Raw genomic sequence first — 24,105 nt, 5'->3', positions numbered from 1 at the left:
GATCAACATGTATACACTGATGTGTATAAAATTGATGACTAATAAGAAAATAAATAAACATTAAAAATATAAAAACATAAGCTCTTTGAGAAACATTTGAAAGGAAATGAAGTAAAATGATGAAAAGTCAAGTCACAGACTGGAATCTTTGCAAAGTATATATCTGGTAAAGGACTTGTTTCTAGGTTATATAATACTCAAAACTCAAGAATAAGATAATATACAACCAGTTTAAAACCAGGCAAAAGAGTTAACAGACACGTCACTTATATCTTCAAAGAAGAGGGAAGGATGACAAATAAGCTCATGAAAAAGTGCTCAACATCATTAGCATAAATTAAAGCTACAATGCAATACCACTACACACCTATTAGAATGTCAGAATTTACCCACACCTGAAGATGTCTCTTTAATTTCTGGAGTTTGGACTTTTTGTGTGGAGATACAATGCTTGGAGCATCTTATAATTCTGAGGAGGAAGTCAAGAAAATCATGGAGATTCTGATTACTGGGGAAAAGATTAGAAACAAAATCTCCTGCCTTTACAAATGTAGCAGAGAAAGAAAATATTTTTATTGTTGAATAAGCATTAAACCAGGCTACAGTTTCCATCACAGGCAGGTTGCAAAGACAGAAAGAAATCTTACCTTTCTATATAACCAGGCAGATATATCAGTTACATACATGTTCTGAAGATAAATGATAATTTATCCTTCTGTAAAAGTACAGTTGACCTTTTTTGTTTTCTTTTCTTTCTTTATTTTTTCTTTCTTTATTTTTGGCTGTGTTGGGTCTTTGTTGCTGCATGCGGGCTTTCTCTAGTTGCGGCAAACGGGCTACTCTTCACTGCAGTGCGTGGGCTACTCATTGTGGTGGCTTCTTGTGGAGCATGGGCTCTAGGCGCATAGGCTTCGGTAGTTATGGCTCAGGGGCTCTAGAGAACAGGCTCAGTAGTTGTTGCACACGGGCTTAGTTGTTCTGCAGCATGTGGGATCTTCCCAGACCAGGGCTCGAACCCGTGTCCCCTGCATTGGCAGGTGGATTCTTAACCACTGTGCCACTAGGGAAGCCCTACAGTTGACTCTTGAGCAACACAGGTTTGAACTGCATGAGTTCACTTATACGTGGATATTTATCAATAGTAAATATTGGGCTGGCCAAAAAGTTCCTTCGGTTTTAAAGTAAAAATAAAAGACAGTTTTCATTTTCACCAAGAACTCTATTGAACAACGTATTCACTGTTTTGTTCCACTACCTTCTGCCATTTTTCAGGCAGCTTCATATTTCCATCTTTCCAAAACTTTTTATCTTTTTTTGAGCAAAGAACTATTCCAGGTGCCTTTTACAGTCTTCCAGGGAATGGAAAATTTTTTCATTAAGAGAAATTGTAAAGACCAAAATAAATGGACATTGGAAGGTGCAATGTCTGGTGAATATGACGGATGAATCACAACTCCCCAGCCAAGCTGTAACAGTTTTTGCCTGGTCATCAAAGAAATATGCAGTCTTGGGTTATCATGATGGAAGACTATGCATTTTCTGTTGACTAATTCCAGATGCTTTTCATCAAGTGCTGCTTTCAGTTGGTCTAATTGGGAGCAGTACTTGTTGGAATTAATCGTTTGGTTTTCCGGAAGGAGCTCATAATAGAGCTCCCTTCCAATCCCACCATATACACAACATCACCTTCTTTGGATGAAGGCTGACCTTTGGTGTGGTTGGTGGTGGTTCATTTCGCTTGTCCCACGATCTCTTCCATTCCACATTATTCTACACTATCCACTTTTCATCGCTCATCACAATTTGTTTTAAAAACGGAACATTTTCTTGATGTTTAAGTAGAGAATCAAATGTGGAAATGTGGTCAAGAAGTTTTTTTTTGCTTAACTTATGTGGAACCCAGACGTCAAAGTGATTAACATAACGAAGCTGGTGTAAATGATTTTCAACACTTGATTTGGCTATTTTGAGTATGTTGGCTATCTTCTGCATGGTATAACGTTGATTGTTATATCTCAATTAATGTCTCGATTTGATCGCTATCAACTTCAACTGGTCTACCCAACCACGGAGCATCATCCAGCAAGAAATCTCCAACATGAAACTTCACAAACCGTTTTTGACATATTCAGTCAGTCACAGCACCTTCTCCATACACTGCACAAATCTTTTTCTGCATTTCAGTTGCGTTTTTACCTTTCTTGAAATGATAAAGCATATGCCGAAAATGTTGCTTTTTTCTTCAATCTTCAATATAAAAATGGCTACACAATATTCACCAATTTTGATGTTTTTTTTAAAATGCATGCTGATATGACAGCTGTCACAATACAATCTAACAAAATTGTTTTGAATGAAGTTAGACAACTAAGCGCTCCTAGAGCCATATTATGGAAAAATCTGAACAACCTTTTTGGCCAATCCAGTACTACAGTAGTACGCAGTCCGAGGCTGGTTGAATCCATGGATGTGGAGGAACTAGGAATACAGAGGACTCAGGGATACTGTACTCGAATTAACCCCCATTTAGTTTAGGGAGCAGGGGTACTTTCTTGACAACACCATTTGCTATACCTAGTACCTTCTAAATTCACATGGTGATTAGGGTGGCCATCTGTGTTAATTGCCTTTATCCAGTGGAAAAGTAATACTTCTGTATTTATGACAAAGGGGTAATCAGAGCTTGGAGAAAGGTACCTAAGCTAACCTCCCACAGTGACAGAGAGATTGGGGTGCTATCTTCCTTGATGTTTATATTTCAAAGTCATGGTTCCCAGGCCTTTTAAGAAAAACATTCCTGGATTGTAAAGCTGGCAAGAGGTTTACAAAGCTTTTAAAAAGATTTTACATACATATCAAAGGGACTCAAGGCAGTGACCTAAGAATAGGGAAAAAGGGATAAGGTCTTTTGGCACCAGGAAAAATTTAATATTTTTTCATTAATCTTTAAAAACCCAGAGATCTGACAATGTTTTACTGCTGAATTAACCAACCTTTGCTACCATCTACCTCTGGGCTTTTTGTTATGTGAGATAACCCCAACTGTTTATGTATTGATAGTATAGGTATCCTCTATCCTATAGGAAAGTCATCCTAAATTATTTGACCCCTAAAGACAGAGGAAGATGAATTTTCCCCAGCCCCCTTATGTTTCACGACAAAGCCTAAACCATTGAAGCATACCAGAAATGTTCTGCCTCCTTCAGTTTATCTTTTAAAAAATGCATTTGAATCCACAGTACACCCACATTTGTTTCAATATTTTTTCTTCCCCACCAAAAAACAACTTTTAAGATTTGAGAAAAGATGTGGGGAAAGGCAGAGAGGGGCAGATCTTTTGGAGAGGTTAATAATTGTATATTTTAATGTATCATCTTTTAGAACATAATTTCCACTGAGTGTCTTTAATTCGATTTCTAACCAGTCTATTCTAAGACATCATTTAAACATTAGGAGTATAAATGAAATGGAAGGTTTAAGTAAATTATTTTTCAAGCAATCTGAGGTTTTATTATGAGTTACTTGTAGTAGTCCCTAATGCAAGCCTTTAGCATTGTAACATCTATCTGTAGTACCCTGGACACTGCCACTGCTAGTTGTGAAAAAGAATAGACAAGTCGGCAAGTCTCATTTGGTAAACATAAAGGATTAAATAAAGAACATATTAGCTTGGTAGTTGGTTCTTTTAGCCTTACCATTTCTCCATAGATACTTAAATGTTTCTCCTCAGATTTTGTTGACTGTTCTTTCTGTAAAACTTTCCTATTTGGTGGTTACCGCCAACACTTATGTTGAGATGACTTCTGGCACCATCACCTCCTCTGAATGTCTTGTCTTTGTAGATAAGAGAAAGATAAAAGAGATGTATGTGAGCAGCATTTAAAAATAGCTCTAAAAAGTCAGCAAGACATCCAGTAAAACTGAAGTACTAAATAGCACCTTTTTATATACTTACAGGCCTTTGTCAATGCCATTTGTCATCTATTATCTCTAACTTTGAACTGTAGTTTTAAAAAATCCTTATTAGGGCTTCCCTAGTGGCGCAGTGGTTGAGAGTCCGCCTGCCGATGCAGGGGACGCGGGTTCGTACCCCGGTCCGGGAAGATCCCACATGCCGCAGAACGGCTGGGCCTGTGAGCCATGGCTGCTGAGCCTGCGCGTCCGGAGCCTGTGCTCTGCAGCGGGAGAGGCCACAGCAGTGAGAGGCCCGTGTACCACAAAAACAAAACAAAACACTAAAAAAAAAAAATCCTTATTAGAGGAAAAAACATCTAGTAGTCTGATAGCTAATTTAGATTAGACTTTCCTCAACTTTTGCAGCAAAGATCACACTTCTCCAATTGTTCTATTTTTAAAATCCAAGTTAAAAATCTTAAATTTAAGTCAGTAGTAGTGTACCATGTCCTTGACATGAATTGTTTAGCTATATTACTGTACTTTTAAACATTTGTTATAAATTTTAAATATATCTATATATCTATAGTCTAGCCTCTGCTCCCTAGGGATTATTTGACTTTCCAAGAAGTAGTTAGCCTTATTCCAAACCCCTACTTAAGGTCCAGAGGTGTCCTAAGGAGAGTAGACATGGAAGTTGTATTAGTTTCCTAGGGCTGCCATAACAAATTACCACAAACTTGGTGGCATTACAGAAATTCTATTCTCTCACAGCTCTGGAGGCCAGAAGTCTGAAATCATTTTCTTCTGAAGGTGTTCCTTGGGTGATGGGAGCTTAACTTCAGTCTTCGCCTCTGCCTTCACATGACTTTCGTCCCTATATGTCTCTGGGTCCAAATCTCCCTCTCCTTTCTCTTGTAAAGGTAGAAGTCATTGGATTTAGGGCCCATCCTAAACCCAGGATGATTTCCTCTTGAGATCCTTGACTAATTATATCCCCAAAGACCCTATTTCCAAATAAAGACACATTCTGAGGCTCCAGATGGACATGAATTGGGGGGCGTGGGGACTGTTCAACCCACTACAGTAGTATTAAGATTATTCTTTAAATGATTGTTTAAAAATAATAATACCACTTTCTGTTATCTAAAACTTCCACAATCACTATCTTATTGATTTTTATAACTTGTGTGTTTATGTGAGGTACTTCTATAGCATCCCCAATGGAAAGGAATCATTTTGCAGGAAACTGCATTTTCTCTCTATTCCTTCACTGACTCCTCTCCCAAGTAGTGAGAAGATTAGAATGAGCCTGATACATTTGCCCACATTTAACCAAGAGACATGGAACTGCACAGAACATAGCTCTCCTGGACATATTTGTGCCCAGAACACAAAGAGCTTGTGCTTCTGATCTCCATTCAGTAAGCTGACCCAGCAGAGTCTCTTGCTATGTCCATCCAAGTCTTTTTTCAGTTCTACCTTCTCTGCCTGTAACCTGGTGAATAAATCTCAGTCAAGCAGATCTCAAGGTCTAGGATCAAAGTGAAATTAGAAGCACTGTCACTCTCCATTCTAGCTTTATCAGTTATAAAGTTGATAAGCAACCCTCCTTTACCCCAGTGCTGTGTTTTTACTCTGTCATCCAGAACTATAACAGTAAGCAGAAAAGATATTAATGTGCCTATTTTTAAAGTAAGTTTAGCTAGAATATTGTAAAGGGATTCTTCACCAAAGCCTAGTAAGGCCCAGCGATTGCTAAGATCAAGAGTTAGAACCCAGATTTCCTGACTCTGTATAGCTGTTTCTTTAAGCTTACTTTGATGACCCCCTAATAGAATTCAGATTAGAATTTGCCCAATTATAGTATATAATATTCTTACCTATAGTGGTAAGAATCATTTTGTAAACTATCATTTTTAATTTCTAAGTTACCACTGTGGCCTGCAGTGTTTATGGAAAGGTATAAACATATGCCTTCATATAAACAATGCTATTACCTATTGGACTTCTCTGGTGGTGCAGTGGTTAAGAATTTGCCTGCCAATGTGGGGGACATGGGTTTGGGCCCTGGCCTGGGGAGATCCCGTATGCCACAGAGCAACTGAGCCTGCGCTCTAGAGCCCGCAAGCCACAACTACTGGAGCCCGCATGCCCTAGAGCCCATGTGCTGCAACTACTGAGCACACGTGCTGCAACTACTGAAGCCTGCATACCTAGAGCCCGTGCTCCACAAAAAGAGAAGCCACTGCAATGAGAAGCCCACATACTGCAACAAAGAGCAGCCCCCGCTCGCCACAACCAGAGAAAGCCCACGCACAGCAACGAAGACCCAATGCAGCCAAAATATCCCCGAAAAAACAATGCTATTACCTATTAAGAGAGACTAATTATTAAACCTCCTGTAAATCCATAATGTTTCTGAAACCTTTATTTAAATTTGCAGTACCTGCTCTAAGAACTGCAAAAACTAATGTATTAGGAGTATGTGAAAGTCCTTGCTGTGTCCAAATAATGTGCTTTACTTGTTCCTTCTGTGTTTCTTAATAAATATAGATTAATTAATTTCTAGTTATACTATGAGGTCTCCAAGCTGCCAAAACATATGATTGATATTATATCTGAGTTTTAAAAGAAGGTCTCTAAAAAATTGTGAATTGGTTTGTTTTATGCCATTTTACAGTTTGTTGTTTTATATGTTTCAGGCAGGTATATGGGATTTGCTTTTTAACTGCCTTATTTCAGAGGTCTAGTTGTTCATCTTACTGGATTTTCTTATGCACTCTTCTGGAATATTTTGTGTTTCTAATCATTTGAATGGATGAGGTTCATTTTCTGGTGTATTTTTCATCAAACCTGCTCAAAATAGGTCATGGGTGTCCTCTGCCATTATAACTGAGATCACTTGATCTTCTTGTTGAATTCTAATTGAAACTCATTTTCCCCTTTTATTTTCAGATACTTGTATCTTCTGTTCTCCAGTGATGACCTTTTACCTTTAGACCACTGGGTATTTAATACAGAGGCTCACCCTCTGCCTGTGTTACATTTAGCCAACACCACACTTTCAAGAAACCCTGCTGTTCGATGAAAGCAGCTGCAGAAAGACCATTCTCACCTGTGTTTTGTTTACATGGACCACTACAGAAATTAGTCTGGAGAGGGGCCTTTTGAAAACCTGGACCTCTTAAGTCAACATGGCAGGGTGAAACGTGACTCTTCCCTGCAAGACTTTTCAACTTGTAGATGTTTCAACTTTGAAATGATTCCATTTTATACCTGACCAAAACATATTCTGGTGTGTGTAGGACAGAGACCTGATGTGCTTTGATTCTTAACAAGATGGTCACTTGAGAAATTATGCCTGTTACTGCTTATTGCTTTTAGAGTCCTGGAATCTGGAGGCTAGATTTCCTGAGAATAAGCCAAGAATGTGGAGCACCTTGCAGGAGTTGGAGATGGCCTTTGGAACCAATTATATATTTGTTTCCTCCCAAAGTGGAGCAGCTCTCAAGTCAAAATATTTACACATTGTTTATCCCTTTTTTCTCCATTTTTAATAACGGAATGAATTAAAATAAATAAGAACAAAAGAACGGTGTAACTGCATCAGCAGCAAGAAGACTCAAAAAGGAAACAGAATATTATCCCTGTCCGAATTTTCAAGTTTCGTATTAGATGACCAGACTGGCAGCCATTTCAAATCTCAGTCTATCTATTCCATTGAAATTCCTTGGTTAAATTTCTTTTCTCTGGAGGCATGATCTCACAAAGAATACTCTTCAAGTCTTTGTCTCCATATAGAATCATTGAAACTGCTATTTATCATAACCACTACTTACGAACCTGGGTTTGGGATTTTGTGCATGTTGTTCAGTCTAGTGTTGGTAGCATGACAAAAAGTGGGGACAATGCCGCAGTTTGTTGCCTTGAAACCTGTCCTAAGAGAAAGCCTTGGTTTTGTTGGTAGGAGATTATTTTTCCAAAGCAGCAAATCTACCAAGTAAATTTTATCTACTTTAACCTCATTACAAACTTAGTAGAATCCCTCCATTTACAACTCTCTTTATGGGGCTTGGCAAAATTCACTGTACTGTCATTGCAGCTCTGAATTTACCTTGAGGAGGCAAATTACTTTTACAATTTACTAAATCAAAAACAAAATATAGTGAAACTTCCTTAACTATTTTTGGGACAGGGGATCCTTTATTATCCCATTAGACGAGGGAGCTTTTCACAAATATTTTATGTAAAAAATAAATTCAACTTTTTTTTCTCCAAGGGTATTTACAGAAATTCAAACAATTAATCAGAATAGCTTCAAAATAATTTTTAGTGATTAAATGTGGTATAATTAATTATATTACACTAAACATGGGATATATCTAAGGGACTTTCTCTTACCATCAGTAGATTTTAAAATGATATTTCTTTTTAAAGAAATTATGATTTCTCTATATTGGGAGGGGAAGAACTTAAATTTTATCAAGAACTGTAAGATAAATATCTGACTTAATAAATTTTCTGTCCCTTGAATTTATGTCACAGTGCAAGACACTTTTTCTTCCTTACCTTTAATACAGACAGCTTCCATTGACAGTAATAGTTGGGAGTAGTATTATTAGTCTAGTATTTACTCTGAATTTGAAGATTTCATGAAACAGTGTGCAGGAAGCCCACCTTAGAGTTCTGAAGGCTTATTTTCTTATTTTGTTTACTCTTTCACTAGCATGTGGTAGATTTAAATTGGAAAAGATTTAATAAATTAATATAATTAAATATGTTTTAAGGGTGATCATCTTATATCACACATAGTCAAGCACTCCTCACAGTTCAGCAAATGATCCATAAATGATAACCACCTCAAGATTTTCAGTATACATAGAAAGTAAGGATGTAGAGCCAGTTGCATTATTTAAATCTTTAGGAGAGTTAAATTTTATACATATTTTGAGACTATAATACCTTTTACTAGTTGAAAAATTAAAATTTTTAAATGAAAAGTGTAGATGACTAACTTTAGAAGAGAAAGGGGAAAGTATTTGGTTCTCAAAACATGTTAGCTTTCCTCCTGAAAACAGCAGAAGCCCACTTATGGGTCACTAAAAAGAATGAAAAACTTGACTTGGCAAAAGACCCAGAACAGCTGTAGAGATGGCAGTGAACCCTCCCTCACTTCGTTTAGAAGAATGCTGAGTAAAGGAGCCTTCTTGGTTCCCCAAGAACTTCTCAAGGAATGAAAAGACAAAACCCCCGCCCCAAGTGCTCTGTTTGTGTTTCTCGGATGACTGGAGCTCGGGAGAAGGCAGAGAAGTGTACAGGCATGGCCAGTTCTGGTACAAGCAAAAAGCTTGAGGGAGACAAAGGAAGAGTCTTCTTCATCATCTCCTGACCTTCCTTGTGAGAAGACTAGCGCTTATGAGTGTGCTTCCTTTTTTTGTTGTTTTTTCTTCTCTGAATACCAAAGGCAATTAAATTTAAGTCAGCTACATATGACCTGCCAGTGTCATGTTTTATTTTTGTTATAGATTAAAAAAATTATTTTCTCCAAGATCCATCCTTATTCCATAGTATCCCATATTCTGCTAGTTTCCAAGAACATACTTTACTTTGTTCTGTCCTTTACAGTCCTTTGCATTTTGTAGACCTTATTACTCAGGTTAAATACTCATTACATTTATAAGACCTTCTGCAGAGAGCCCAGAAATGCTCCTTTCCAGGTGCCTCCTCAAAAGCAGACACATTACTTCGTGCCTTTGGCACAGATGTGCAGAGTAGATAGATCATTTGGTATATAAGAAAAAAGAATAGAGATGCTGAACACCCCCTCTACCTTCTATATTTATTTTTCTTTTAGAATTTTAGGATCATACTTTTTGGTTCAAACCAGTATAAAGTTGTTAAAACCAAGAGAATGTGGTCCCAATCAAAAAGAAGTCTTGGTGCAGAAAAGTAAGTACCCAGTCACAGGGTTCTTACTTTCTCGTGGGTTGCACAGATATGCTCTTTTATGTCTCTCTGACACCAACTTATTCTTGTCTTTGAACAGATGTTTATATGTAAAAGCAAAACCTGGATATTGAAGGAATATATTCCTTCTGTGGAATATTGACCCTGATTCTCTATGATGTCCTCTAGGACAACCCAGGGCTTCACTTGGTAGATTTTAACCAAGCAGTTTAAAATTTGATCATTAACTTCTCATCTCCATTCTCCATTGCCAAAGTCTTTTGTCAAAACTACAAATTTGTTGCTAAAAGGTTGTGCTCGCCATTCTCATCATGGAGTTTCTCCTTAGGCCTGGATTTCTTTGAATGAATGAGTGAGTGAATGAGAGGGTGAGTGAATAAACACAGGGTACCTAATATGTGCCAAGCGTTGTGCTAGCTACTTTCAAGTATTAGAACTTTTTGTGATTCCAGTGGCATTTTCTGTATAAGAGTTGTTCATACCATTTTAAGTGTTTTCCAGTATGATTCATGTTACAAAATCCTTAATTTTGTATTTCATTTAAATTAAATAAGGAAAGAAATGGTTTATAATATATTTTAAACAATGTATTACTATATAATACTAACAGCTATAATTGTAGTTAATAAGCCTCTTGGAAAATGTCAAAGAAATACTTGATTTCTGATGCAACTTTAACTAAAATACCTACTTTAGAAATAAAAACATTCTTATTTTGCTATTATCACTTTAATTACATAATTAAAAGTTAATGTTTTATAGAAATGCTGATTATTTTATATTCAAAAATTTTGTCACATAATTCATGGGTAAAATTTGCAGTTGTGAATTGTTCATGCTCTGCTATGGTTCCTGGTAATGGTCCCATGCTGTTACATATAAAGAAAAATATACTGAAATATTTCTGAGTTGCTAATAACAGTTCCTAGTAATGGTATCTTGAGTTCTTATTTTTCTTTAGGTTTCCTTACCCTCAAATTGACTAGCTCATATCTTATCCACTCTTTACGTAGATACATACCTAAATACAGTTGTACACAGAGATTTTTAATACTGTCTCTGTCTGCTAATTAACAAACACGGTTGTTAACGTGTTTTTGGCTGCACAAATTCTAAGCAGAATATTTGAGGAACCAAATATGATCTGGAGATATTTTAATGCACTTACTTGGTTCAGGAACATTGGTGAAGATGATTTTTTGTTCCTTCAGCTCATTCAGATCACACTCTTTGTGATCTATAATGGATCAGCAAGCTTCCTCCAGAGGGCTAGATGATAAATATTTTAGGCTTTGTGAGCCAGGCAGTCTCTATCTTTACTACTCAGTTCTGCTGTTGAACTGTGAAAACAAGTATAGACAATATATAAAGGAAGGGGTGTGGCTGTGTTCCAATAAAACTTTATTTACAAAAACATGGAGGGCTAGATTTGGCCTCTGGATCATAGTTGTTAACCCTTGATCCCAATTTAAATTTGTATAAGACCCTATAATCTTTGACCTGCATCTTTTATCTGTGTTTTGAGTACATAATTCATTTTTAGAGCATAAAAAAAGATGTGTGTATGTATGATTGTATGTATTTGTGTAACCTAAAGCTATATATTTTGTTGTCTTGAAAACAGCTATACTCTACTGGAGTCTGTTCAGGTTTCAATATGGTACAACTATCTTGAAAGAGGCATTTTTTTGTTCATGGGGTATGCTATCAGTCCTTATCCTTGCCTTATCATTTAATGCCACAATTTCAGAGTCTCTGGGTAAAAGGAAGGGTCTCTGTGGTGTCAAAATAGTATATTTGCTCCAAGTTCTGCCTGCTCATTGATCTTTGGACCAACGACTCTGGATTGCTGGAGCTGCAAAAATTCCTCCGCTTGAATACTCGTAGAGTCCTATGACAAGAATATGATAGAATTTCTGACCTTTGTGCTAAAGAAACCAATCTCTTGGAAAAATTTTAAGCAACAGGAGAAATGGGTTATGTGCCTCAGTTGCCATTTGGCAACCACTGTTTTTTAGAGTGCAGAAAGGTACTGCCCTTATTACCTCTACAACAGCCCAAATCTGAGGAGTGCAGAGAAAAGATGGATCCAAAAGAAGAGTTCCCCTTCCTCTTCTTGCACTTGCCTCAAATTCTTTTCAAGTCAATAGCATTATATCAGAATGTCAGTGTGCATCATATTTAAATTAAAGCATCCTCAGCCTTAGCCTTTTAACTGTTTAACAACTAATCCATTTTAAACTTTGAGCACAGTAGAACTCATGAAATTACACGACACCATATTGCTAGTATGTATGTTTGTACGTTGCAATGCACCAGTCATCCTGAGAATAGCTTTTTCACGAAGAAGTTTATCAAATACTTCACTGTATTTGGAAATTCTAGAGGAGGGGAAGCCTGTACTCAGTGATAGGGGAGCACATGTTCTAAATGAGCTACCTTTCTAGGTCCAGCATACTATACAGATGGCTTCAGCCCAGTGTGAACGTTAAGTGTGAGTACACAAACACACCCACATACATACATGTTAATGTGCAGAGGATTTTAAACAATTTGGATGCTACAGAATTCTGCAAATTGCATACCAGAAAACTCCGTGGAGATAAGCTCAGCTCTTCTTGGGAAAAGTTATTTTTTAGAAAACTTAGAAATTAGTTTTTGTTTGGATTAACTGAATAAAGCATCCCCAATTTTAATACTGGATTTGGAAGTTGAAATGCCATTCCTCAGTCTTACTGGTCTCAAATTCAGTGGTATAATTTTTCCCTAAACTAATAAGAGGGGCAAGTATAACCTCCTAAATCGGTACCCACTGGCCGCTCCTGAACTGATTTCCAGTTATGTCCTCCATATGTAATTTTTATAAATTAAAGGTAATATTGTATATTAAAGATTAAATAAAGATGTTCTTTAAGTGAAAAGTCTGTTTAGCTTTCATTTGTACCCAGGATGACAATACAGTTCAATCTTCCTATTTTCAGAACAACTTTGGCTTTTACAGTAACTGGTAATCTTCAGTCTCCCACGTTCAGAGAGTATTTCTTTTGGTTCAGCTAATCTTCACATTCCTTGATGTTATAGAAAGATGAAGAGATTACTTAAAGGGTAATTTTCATGCCATCTAATTTTAAGAAAACAAACTATAGGCCTGTGCAACAATCTTATAGTACGACTGTGCCTGTTATCTCCAAGACCTAGTTTAATCCAACCTCTGAGACCATCAAGCTTAAAAATTGCCTTGGGACTTCCCTGGTAGCACAGTGGATAGGACTCCGCACTCCCAATGCAGGAGGGGACCGAGGTTCGATCCCTGGTCAGGGAACTAGATCCCACGTGCATGCTGCAATTAAGAGTTCACATAGAGATACGGGAACATATGTATATGTATAACTGATTCACTTTGTTATAAAGCAGAAACTAACACACCATTGTAAAGCAATTATACTCCAATAAAGATGTAAAAAAAAAAAGTTCACATGCTGCAACTAAGGAGCCTGAGTGCCGCAAATAAGACCCAGTGCAACCAAATAAATAATAGGTAAATATTTTTTAAAAATTGCCTTAATCACTGGATCTCATTCTGTCACATTAAAATCTGACCTGACCCTAAGAATTCTTAAGTGATTCTTGAGCAAAAATAGGCCTAAGGGGCTTTAGGAATAGGATCAGCTAAACTATAGATAGTGACTTAATCTATTGAAACTGTAAAGCACAGTATATTTAAAACTCTGTACCCATGGAGCGTCAAATGAGGTAGTAGTAAAGCCCAAAATAACAACCAATTTACATCATTGAGGTCTACTTCTTCCTGGCACAGTAGATTTTAACTTGATCAAAATTTTAAACTAGGAAATTTAAATTATAGATGTATCAAAATTAATTATGGACTTATCTTTTCAGAAGCAACTAAAACAGGACCAGATAAAAGAGTAAGATCTCTGAGTGACTATAATGTGATAAAGTCTGGGCCTCTGCCAGTTATCTGAAATTTTCATCATTATTTTATTGGGTTACAAAACACTGTCAACATGCAAATAGCAATCATGTTAAGAGTATGGGTTCATGGAAACAGTAGATTGGTGATTGCCAGGGGCTGGTGAGTGGGGAAGATGGGGAGATGTTGGTCAAAGGGTACAAACTTCCATTTGTAAGATAAGTTCTAGGGATGCAGTGTGCAGCATGATGGCTATAGTTAACACTGTCGTATACTAGAAAGTTGCTAAGAGAGTAGGTATTAAATGTTCTCACTATACACACTCCAAAAAATGTATGTGAGGTGATGAATGTGTTAACTAAGCCTATTGTAATCATTGTACAGTGCATACATATATCAAATCATATACACCTTCAATTTACATCATGTTATGACAATTGTATCTCAGTAAGGCTGTAAAAAAAAAAAAAAAAAAAAGATTGTGGGTTCAGATGGTGAGAGACTGTACCTTGTTAGTAGACCTAACAAATTTCTTCAATTTCTTTCTGTGATAAAATATAACTTAAAATTTGCTATTTTAACCATATTTGTGTACAACCCAGTGGCATTAATAATTACATTAACAATGTTGTGCAACCATCACCACTATCTATTTCCAAAACTTTTTCATCACTGCAAACAATCTCTGTAACCATTAAGCAATAATTCTCCATTCTCTCCTTCCCTCAAGAAAATTTCAATTTCTTAACCCGAAGAAAATCTTAATTTTTTATCTGTAAAAGGAAGATAATACCGATTTTTTAGGAGAACTAAATAAGAAAAAATCCATGTACCTGGACTGAAATAAGCTCACAAACAGCAAAGAGTTGCTGTTTTTAAATTATTTTCATTAGCAGCAGATTGGAGTAAAAATTCCAAAAGAAATAGAAAAGAATTAATAAAGAGGGGAAAGGCAATAAAGAACCAAGAAAACTATAGTTCTACCTCCTGTTTTATACGTAAGGAAATTGAAATAAAAGGGCATAAAGTGAAGGCATTAGATGATCTCTAAAGTGGTTTTGCAATTTCATCATTCATGATTTCATGAAGTGTCTCATGCAGTTTTGTTATTTTTAAAAATTATTATTATTATTATTTAGAAGATGTTGGGGGTAGGAGTTTATTAATTTATTTATTTTTGCTGTGTTGGGTCCTCGTTTCTGTGCGAGAGCTTTCTCTAGTTGTGGCAAGCAGGGGCCACTCTTCATCGTGGTGCGCGGGCCTCTCACTATCGCGGCCTCTCATTGTGGAGCACAGGCTCCAGATGCGCAGGCTCAGTAGTTGCGGCTCACGGGTGTAGTTGCTCCGCGGCATGTGGGATCCTCCCAGACCAGGGCACGAACCCGTGTCCCCTGCATTATCAGGCAGATTCTCAACCACTGCGCCACAAGGGAAGCCCCAGTTTTGTTATTGTTATTAGTGACATACAAATATATTAATATATGTGAACTAATCAGTTTAAAAACTGTACAGTAGAAGTTACTTTTTGTTAAAACACATACACAACACCAACAAATAAATACACTGAAAGTTAACAGCAATTATCTTTCTTTGGCAAGGCTATAAGAGAATTACTTTTTGCCATTTGCTTTTTAAAATTAACTTTATTGAGGTATGATTTACATAAAATAAAACTTTCCCATTGTATGTGGGAATATTGGTGATGTTTAGTAAGCTTATAGAGCTACACAACCCTCCCACAATCCACAAAGATCCTGCATGCCCATTGGCAGATGGTTTCTGTTCCTGTCCCAGCCCTTGGCAACCACTAATCTGCCTTTTGTCTTACAGATTTGCCTTTTCTGGACATTTCATACAAATGGCATCCTATGTATACCGTCTTTTGCATCTGGCTTCTTTTTTTTTTTTAACCTTCTTTTAACCTTTAACCTTCTTTTTTAACCTAACATAGGGTTTTCAAGCTGTATCTGTGCTGTAGCAAGTATCAAGAGTATGTTCCTTTTCATTGCTGAAAATATTTCATTTCTATGGATATAACATATTTTGTTTATCCATTCATCAATTAATAGACATTTTGGTTTCCACTTTTTCGCTATTGTGAACAATGCTGTTATGAACCTTTCATACAAGTCTTTGTGTTGACATATGTTTTCATTTATCTTGTGTATGTACCTACCTAGGGGTTGGAAATGCTGGATAATATGGCAAAGTTATGTGTAACTTTTAAAGAAATTTCCATACTGTCTTTCAAAATGACTGATTTTACATACACACCAGCAATGTACAAGGGTGAGAGTACCAGCTTCTCCACATCCCCACCAACATTTGTTACTGTCTTTTCTATAGCCATTCTAGTGGGTGTGAAGTTGTATCTGAATACGGCTTTCATCTGCATTTCCCTAATGACTGATTGATGTTGAGTCTATGCTATTAGCTGTGCATATGTCTTTGGTAAAATGTCTATTCAAATATTTTGCCCATTTATAAAAAAGTGGACTGTCTTACTGAGTTGTAAGAGTTCTTTATATATTCTGTATTTATTTTCTCTAAGATTGTGGGTTTGTCGTCTTACAATTTTTTTTTTTTTTTTTTTTTTTTTTGCGGTACGCAGGCCTCTCACTGTTGTGGCCTCTCCTGTTGCGGAGCACAGGCTCCGGACGCGCAGGCTCAGCGGCCACGGCTCACGGGCCCAGCCGCTCGGCGGCATGTGGGATCTTCCCGGACCGGGGCACGAACCCGTGTCCCCTGCATCGACAGGCGGACTCTCAACCACTGCGCCACCAGGGAAGCCCTTACAATATTTTTTAATGCTCTATTTTGAATGCAAAATACTCTGATTTTGATAAAGTAATTTAACAATATTTTCTTTTATGGATTTTCCTTTCTTTGCCTAATCCAGAGTCACAAAGACTTTAGACCTATGTTTTCTTCTAAAAGTTTTATAGTTTTAGCTCTTACATTTAGGTGTATGATTCATTTTAAATTAATTTCTCATGTATGATAAATGTCTAAAGTCATTTTTGCATGTAGGTATCTAATTATCCCAGTACTATTGATATTTGTTGAAAAGGCTGTCCTTTCCCTATCAAATTGCCTTGGCACATTTGCAAAATATCAGTTGATCATAAATGTAAGGTTTTATTTCTGGATTCTTAATTTTGTTCCTTGATCTATGTCTTTCCTTATGCCAATACCACATTATGTTGATTACTGTTGCTTTAGAGCAGGGGTTCTCAATAAAGGGATATTTTTGCCCTGCATCCCCCAATGTCTGAAGACATGTTTGATTGTCGTGACCTGGGGTGGGGGGCGGTAGGAGGGATGGTGCTATTGACATCTAGTGGGTGGAAGTCATGGACAAGAGACAGTATTTATTAGCTACTTTTTTTTCCCCAGAAAATAGGTCACGCTCCTGTTTCTTTGCATATCTTATATTTTTTTAAATTGAAAACTGGACATTTTAGGTAATATTGTAGCAACTCTGGATTCTGATCTGATCTCCTCCACCCAGGGAGGTGGTGATTGTTGCTACTGCCATTTCTCTGTTTTTTTGTTTAGTGATTTCCCTGGTCTAATTCTATAGAGATCACCTTTCCTGGGGTGTATGACCACTGATATCTCTGCTCAGTGTTGTATGTTTTACATCTTATTTATATTTTTAAATACGTCTTCCTAGGAGTAAGCCCTGCGTCAGCATAGCTTAGTGATCAGCCAGTGATTTGTCAGAAGTTGTGCTGAAATATCTTGAGCCAGTAAGGGCTTCCACCCTTGCCAGTGGATCTGTGTGTAGGTTGTGGAACACATTCAAACTGTGTGCATCTTACAAGTTCACGTAGCTTTTACTTTACATTGGGCCCTCACTAGTGATAACTGCCTGGGTCCAAGGCCTCACATTCAGCCAGGAATGTATACCGATAGCTAGGGCTCTCTCTAGTCTCCCCTGAATATATATTCTGCCTTGCTCTTGCTTGCAGCCTTCCAAACCACCAGGGACATGTGGCAAGGTGCACCATGTTTGTGTCATTCCATGGACCTATCTCCCTGTTAAATTTCTGGCCAGTCTGCCAACTGTTGCTGGTCCCAACCAGAACCAAAACCTCAGGCTAGCTGCATTGATCTTTCCAGTTCTTTTGCCACTGAGATTGCTATTTCTAACAATGCCCAGGAGAATGGAATTTTTCTGCCCTCGCTCCACTCCAGCTTGTCCTGCCTGGGAGAACTGCCATGCTGATGGAGCTGGAAGGACATGGGAGCAGCCCTAGGCTGAAATACTGCGGACACACTGTTCTCACCCAAAGGTCAGTAATTTTTCTTGCATAAATGCTTCTTGATATGTTGTATGCCTTTGCTCAATTTCTAGAAAGTTTGTCTATGTTATTCCTTTGGGGAAAGAGATTTGCTCCTCACTCTGCCATTTGCCATTCCAGGAATAAGTAGAAGATGGATGGATGGATGGATGGATATTTTTATTGACATTCTTTGTAAATTCCTCTAGAAATTTTAGCTTTAAAGCCTTGCTCTTCCCACCTAAAAGGCCTTTATCCACTTCTATCAAAATTCTACTTATTTTTTTGGGTTCTCACGCAATGAAACTTTTACAGAACCTTCCCTGACTTCCCTAACTTCCTTAACTTCGAGGGATTTCTTCCACATTTGTACATCCATTGTTCTTATTCTTAACTTTCTTACGATTTATCACATACTACCTTACATTTATGTGTGAACATGCCTTTACGTCCCCTACTAGCTTGTCCAACGTTTAAGGACATAGTATGGTAGTTATCTTTTAACCCACTTAACAACTTATATATCTGTTGAATAAGCACCCGTTTCTCAGACCTCAGTACTCTCCACCAGATCAGGCTACCCCATTTAAGGGTCCATTTCTCTTGATTTGGAGTTTTCTTGCAGCAAAAACTTTATCAAAGCCTATACACTAAGAAAAGTCTAAACGTTAGAAAAGGGATATGTCATGTATTGTGTCCTTTTTATGCAAATGTGGGAAATACACAGTGCAGCTGGTGCACAGAATATCGGAAGGGCCTAGTGGGAGGAACAGGTATCTTCGATTAGTCAGGAGTCGAAAACTGTAGTCTATTGTCTTCCTCTGAATGATTGTAGGGCCTTAGTCAAGTTATTCAACTTCTCTGGACCTCCGTGTATTTTCTATAAAATGAGGAACCTGGACTAGAAAATTTGCATGTGATTCATGAGATAATTAATATGGTTATTATATAGCACACACATTTATTGAACTTTTACCTGCTGTTTCCAGAAGCTCTAGCAAGCTTCAAGTATACATAAATCAAAATAAAATCTCCACCCCCAAACAGGGATTGGCCTGCTTAATATTGTGACAAATGCTCTAAGAGAGGAATGCACTCCATATTATAGGGGCAGAGTAGGAGGAGCATCTCATCAAGCTTAGGGTAGGTTTGGGAGGGGAGAAGATAATCCAGAAAGATTCTTCAAGAACCAGACATTCGAATTGAATTTCACAAGGAAGTAGAGTTTGAAGGTAAGGGGGAAAGGAGCTATTTGATAAGGCAGCGATGCCTGAAGAAGGAAGGGATATGAGATCCAGAGCACAGGTAGGAAGACTAGCCTTGAACTTGAGAAAGTACACCATTTCACTGAGACCCATAAAACAGTCCTCTCATGCAGTCCTTTTCAGGCCCTGAGATTGCATTGTCCACGAGCCAGGGTGGGCCAACAGGGGCACCCACCAAGATCCCAGGAGTAGCTGTCCCTTCTGAAAGTCTAGTTTCAGTCATCCACCAAAATCAAGGAGCCCATGAGATACACAAAATGAATGTTATTTAGGGAGAGGTTAAGGGAGTCCCCTGGAAATATCTTTCAAAAATACTCATCAAAACTTTGGATGGGGCTTCCCTGGTGGCGCAGTGGTTGAGAGTCCACCTGCCGATGCAGGGGACACGGGTTCGTGCCCCGGTCCAGGAAGATCCCACATGCCGTGGAGCGGCTGGGCCCGTGAGCCATGGCCGCTGAGCCTGCGCGTCCGGAGCCTGTGCTCCGCAACGGGAGAGGCCACAACAGTGAGAGGCCCGCGTACCGCAAAAAAAAAAAACAAAAAACTTTGGATGACTCCAAAACAAATTAGCATGGGCACGGTATTTTGAAACAGTTCAGCAGTAAGTAGCCAGAAATGTATGCCACCACAGGGTGATAATCTCAAAAAAAAATTTTTTTTTAATCTTCAGCTGTTTGAAGCCTGGGAGGCTTGAGATGCAGTGAAACCTCTTGCTTAAGTTTTTCAAAACACCCTGACGTTGATGAACGGACAGATGCCACAAGCTCTTGGCTGCTCGGGAAAGCCTGTTACTAAGAAATTGCTGGGACCTACAGCAGCCTCAGCACAGGGTTCCGCCCACCCCTCGGTTCATGCCCCACCAAAACCAAGTCAGTGATGAAACGTTTGCCAAACAGAAGACAAATATTGCTTAAAAAAGACTTTTCCATTTCTTTCCTAATATGACCTCCCTTCCTTTAAAGGCTTTGAACTAATAGGTAAAACTTATTAGAAGACGAAAAACGTCTCATACCAGAAGATAGACCTAGAAGAATTCTAATTTGAACCCTACGAATGATTTTAGCTCACATAGACAATCGATATGTTGTGAAATAGTGTATTTAATGACACTTTATAAGTCAAATTCTAATGCTTGCAGTTATTTATACAACTCTGCTTAAGTCCTTTGGGAATTATTTTTTCTTTAAACATTTATTGAACATCTATGTGTCAAGAATCATGCAAGGCACTGAAGATACAGAGCCAACTTTGACACTTAACTTGTGGATCTGCTGGGCCAGAAGAAGATAGATTGGCAAGCCACAAATTATGTTTTCCAGTAAAGGTGTGTACCAAATGCTCCCGGAGTTTAGAAAAGAGAAACTGCTGCTGGTGGGGAGGCAGGAGGATGTGACAGCAACACGATTACCGATAACCAGCCCTGATCAAGTCTTCCCCGTCTGTGAAGCAGGGGAAGTGAGTTTCCTAAGCAAAGACTAGGTTTGAGGGCTGGGTTTGTACCTTTTGGAGCAGGCAAAGCTACTTGGTGGTGAAGAAAGAGTGCCAAGGAACCAAACCATCCTCACTCGAGCTTTCAGAGAGGAAGCATTTGACTGAACTTTGGGGAATGAGAAGTTTGTTGGACGTGGTAGGAGTCCAGTTGCAACACACAAGGAAAAGTCATTCTAGGAAAAGGAATATGATCTTCAATATGATCATATTTGAGATGCTGAGGGAAGAAGGGATTACACTTTAGAGCAACCAGTCCTTCCAGGCAGGGCTGCATGACATGTTTGCATGAGCTGGGGGGAGTAGAAGGGGAGGGGACCCAAGACGTGACAGGGGCCCAGTCACCTGAGACCTTGTGTCTGCTGTAGAGAGTTTGGCTTTGACGCTGAGTGAGATAGAAGCCCCTGGAAGACTGAGCGAGGTGCAACGTGATCAGCTCTGTGGCTGTAAAGGGTCCTCTGGCTTCTGTGTGGAGAACAGATTGTTGGGGGACAGTTTAGAGACTACCGAAATAATCTAGGTGAGGAATGGTGGTGACTCAGACCAGTGGCGAGGACGGGGATCGGGTCTATAATTTGAAGGTAAAGCTGACGTGATCTGTTCATGGGTGGGGGTGAATGTGAAAGAGAGAGGGGTCAAGGTTGACTGCCGAGTTTCTGACCTGAGCACCCGGCAGAATGGAGTTACCACTTACAGAATGAGAATGGTTAATATTTAGGAAGGGTGAAATTAGAAATTTGTTCTTGAACATGTGAATTTTGCAATTCCTATTAGGGCAAAGCTGCAGAAAGCTCGAGGCACAGGCTTGGAGACTGGGTGGGAACCAGGGACTCAGGAAGCCAGGACACAGAAACCCCTGGGCAGGAGGCCACTGTCAGACACAGCCTCCATCGTGGGTCTGTCACAGACCTGTTCTTAGGGGCCCCTTGCTTTGCAGCCTCATGTGAGGTTGGAAGTTTGTGTTTGGTGAACAGTGGAGAAGGGTCCAATTGCCTACTCTGGCTGGCGGGGGCAAGGAGCTTTCTGCCCATCGAGAATCATGTAGTAAGGGATTCCCTAAAATTTGGAAGTTCTAAGTGCTGGCGAGAAACAACAACAGAAAAGACAGATATTCTATAAAGTCAAACACTAGGGATTCAAATCCCAGGTCTGGTGCATATTCACTTGGTGACCACGAGCCACAAATCCAACATGTCTAAGTCTCAATCTTCTCATCTGAAAAATGGGACAATACATACCTCTCACAGGGTGGTTGGGAGGCTTAAATAGCTTGTCCCACATGGCACCACTAGGCCAGACCAGCTGAGGCTCAGACCAGCCTTGCTTCCTAAACAGCTGTCCTGCTGGATGGGAGCCCAGGCCAAGGAGTCAGGACTTCACTCACGGACCCACCACCTGGCTCCAGCCTTGCCCAACAACTCCCAGTCTACCACCGCTTTTATAGGTAGAGGGTGGTTGCCGGACATCCTGTGATGACTATAAATCCCTCTATCATTCGGCTCTCCTCATTCAGATGAACAATAATGCCCTTGTATCCCAAGCCCCTCTAAAATGTCAGGCACCCTGCTAATCGCATTGCAAACATCATCTCATATAATCCTGCTAACAGCGTGAGGTAGGTACTATGATCACTCCCACTTTCAGATGAGGAAACAGAGCCTCAGAGAGGCTAAGTAGCTTCCCCACGGTCATTTGAAATGAGAGCGTATACTCCTAACCTCTAGCCATACCACCTCTGACACGGGCTGATGGAGTCCACCTGCGGGCCCAGCGCTGGCCACTTTAGCTTAAGCATGAAGCCAACCTTCCCTGAGAGCCCGCTGGAAAAGGGAGAGGGATCCTGCAGTTCCCTTCAGAGCCGGGTGGGCCGCTTCTTCCCCATCCTGGTCCAAGCGTGTTGCCAGGCCTGGGTGAGTCTAGCTGGAGCACTGGGCTGCCCACGGGGATCTGCACCTAACAGATCTCAGAAGCCTGGCCAGCCTCCGCCCTCAAGGGCTCATTGGGGTGCCCGTGTGGCCCTGAGGTTCCTCCCTGCTCGGGCTGTGGCTTACAGGAGCTGTGCTGCCCAGGGTGCAGTCCCTGAAGAGCTCGGGAATGAGGAGAGCATTAGGCACTGCTGGAAGCTTCCAGGCTCGTCAAAGATGCTCTCTTGAAGAGGGCACTCGTGTGTGATGCAGTGTGTGCCATTGCCTTTGGGCATTCGGGGCCCAGCACACTTCAGACCAAATACTGGGAAACAGCCCTGTTTGTGGAGGACAGAGGGAAGCAACTCACACCTGGCTCCAGTGGAGATGCCACGTTACATTTGACCCCTTTCATGAACAAGAAGCACAAAATGAAACATTCTGAGGGTTGGGTGTTTTTCCACTTGGCAAACATCTATGACTTATAGGGCAGATGTTACTCGTCGCTCACTCCAGTCCTTTCCTTCTTCCTCCACCCACACTCCCTGTCAGCCCAGCTCAGGCTGAGGGCCTAGATAAGCTGTGCACACTCAGCTCACAAGGCCTTGAGCCCTTGGTGGAGGAACCAAGGGAGACCGCTTGGAGAGGAGAGCCCCCGACTTCACCCAGAGCCTGCCCCTATGCTCCTAGGCCAGCAAAGTTTCTTAACAAGTAAGAACAGGGCTTCCCTGGTGGCCCAGTTGTTGACAGTCCGCCTGCCGATGCAGGGGACGCGGGTTCGTGCCCGAGGCCCACAGCAGTGAGAGGCCCGCGTACCGCCAAAAAAAAAAAAAAAGAACAGAGAGGCAGGGTCCTCCTTGGCCTCTCCAGGACCCAGGAGATGCCAGAAGGGACCTCAGTTGACATGCTTCCTGGTTTCCCAGCAATATCAGGAGAGCAGAGGATGCAAAGGGCAAAACCACCCAGCACACGTTAGCCGCAGACTGAGCTTCCCATAGCTTTCTCCTTCTTGGGCTTGAGAACCACCAGCCTCCTCCTAAAATAAGCTAGAATTTTTTTTTTAATCTAGTTTAATGGGTCCTAGATACTGTCCTTGAAGATAATTTGCAAATTAGGAAACCAAAAAAAGAAAGAAAATGGGAGAGGGAGGAGGGCTCTTTTAAAAATTCATTCATGCAACTTTTGTTTATTACAAAGCACATTCAGTAATCATTAGTGCCAAGTTACTGGAGTGTTTACAAAGATTCGTTATATTTAGTCCCTACCCTTAAGGACCTATCACTATATTGTCATTTCAACTTTGTTCTCAGGTTGCTTTGAATCAGGAAAATTGCCCTGGAAAGGGCTTCATTCCAGCTAGGCTT

The 24,105-nt window shown here is 39.7% G+C and overlaps 1 protein-coding gene across 2 annotated transcripts in view; it reads left to right on the top strand.

Moving 5' to 3' along the window:
- MAN1A2 (mannosidase alpha class 1A member 2) overlaps window positions 1–9,387 on the top strand; it is a 162,477-nt gene extending 153,090 nt beyond the window's left edge. For both annotated transcript variants that reach the window (XM_082663946.1, XM_082663947.1), the window contains exon 13: window positions 6,853–9,387. In XM_082663946.1, the coding sequence (XP_082520072.1) occupies window positions 6,853–6,985 (133 nt within the window). In that variant the 3' untranslated portion in view covers window positions 6,986–9,387. The remainder of the gene's footprint in view (window positions 1–6,852) is intronic.
- The last annotated feature ends 14,718 nt before the right edge of the window (window positions 9,388–24,105 follow it).

This window comes from Grampus griseus, assembly GCF_964374135.1.
Source record: "Grampus griseus genome assembly, chromosome: 1".
Lineage (NCBI taxonomy): Eukaryota > Metazoa > Chordata > Mammalia > Artiodactyla > Delphinidae > Grampus > Grampus griseus.
This window is presented reverse-complemented; position numbering and strand designations above follow the sequence as displayed.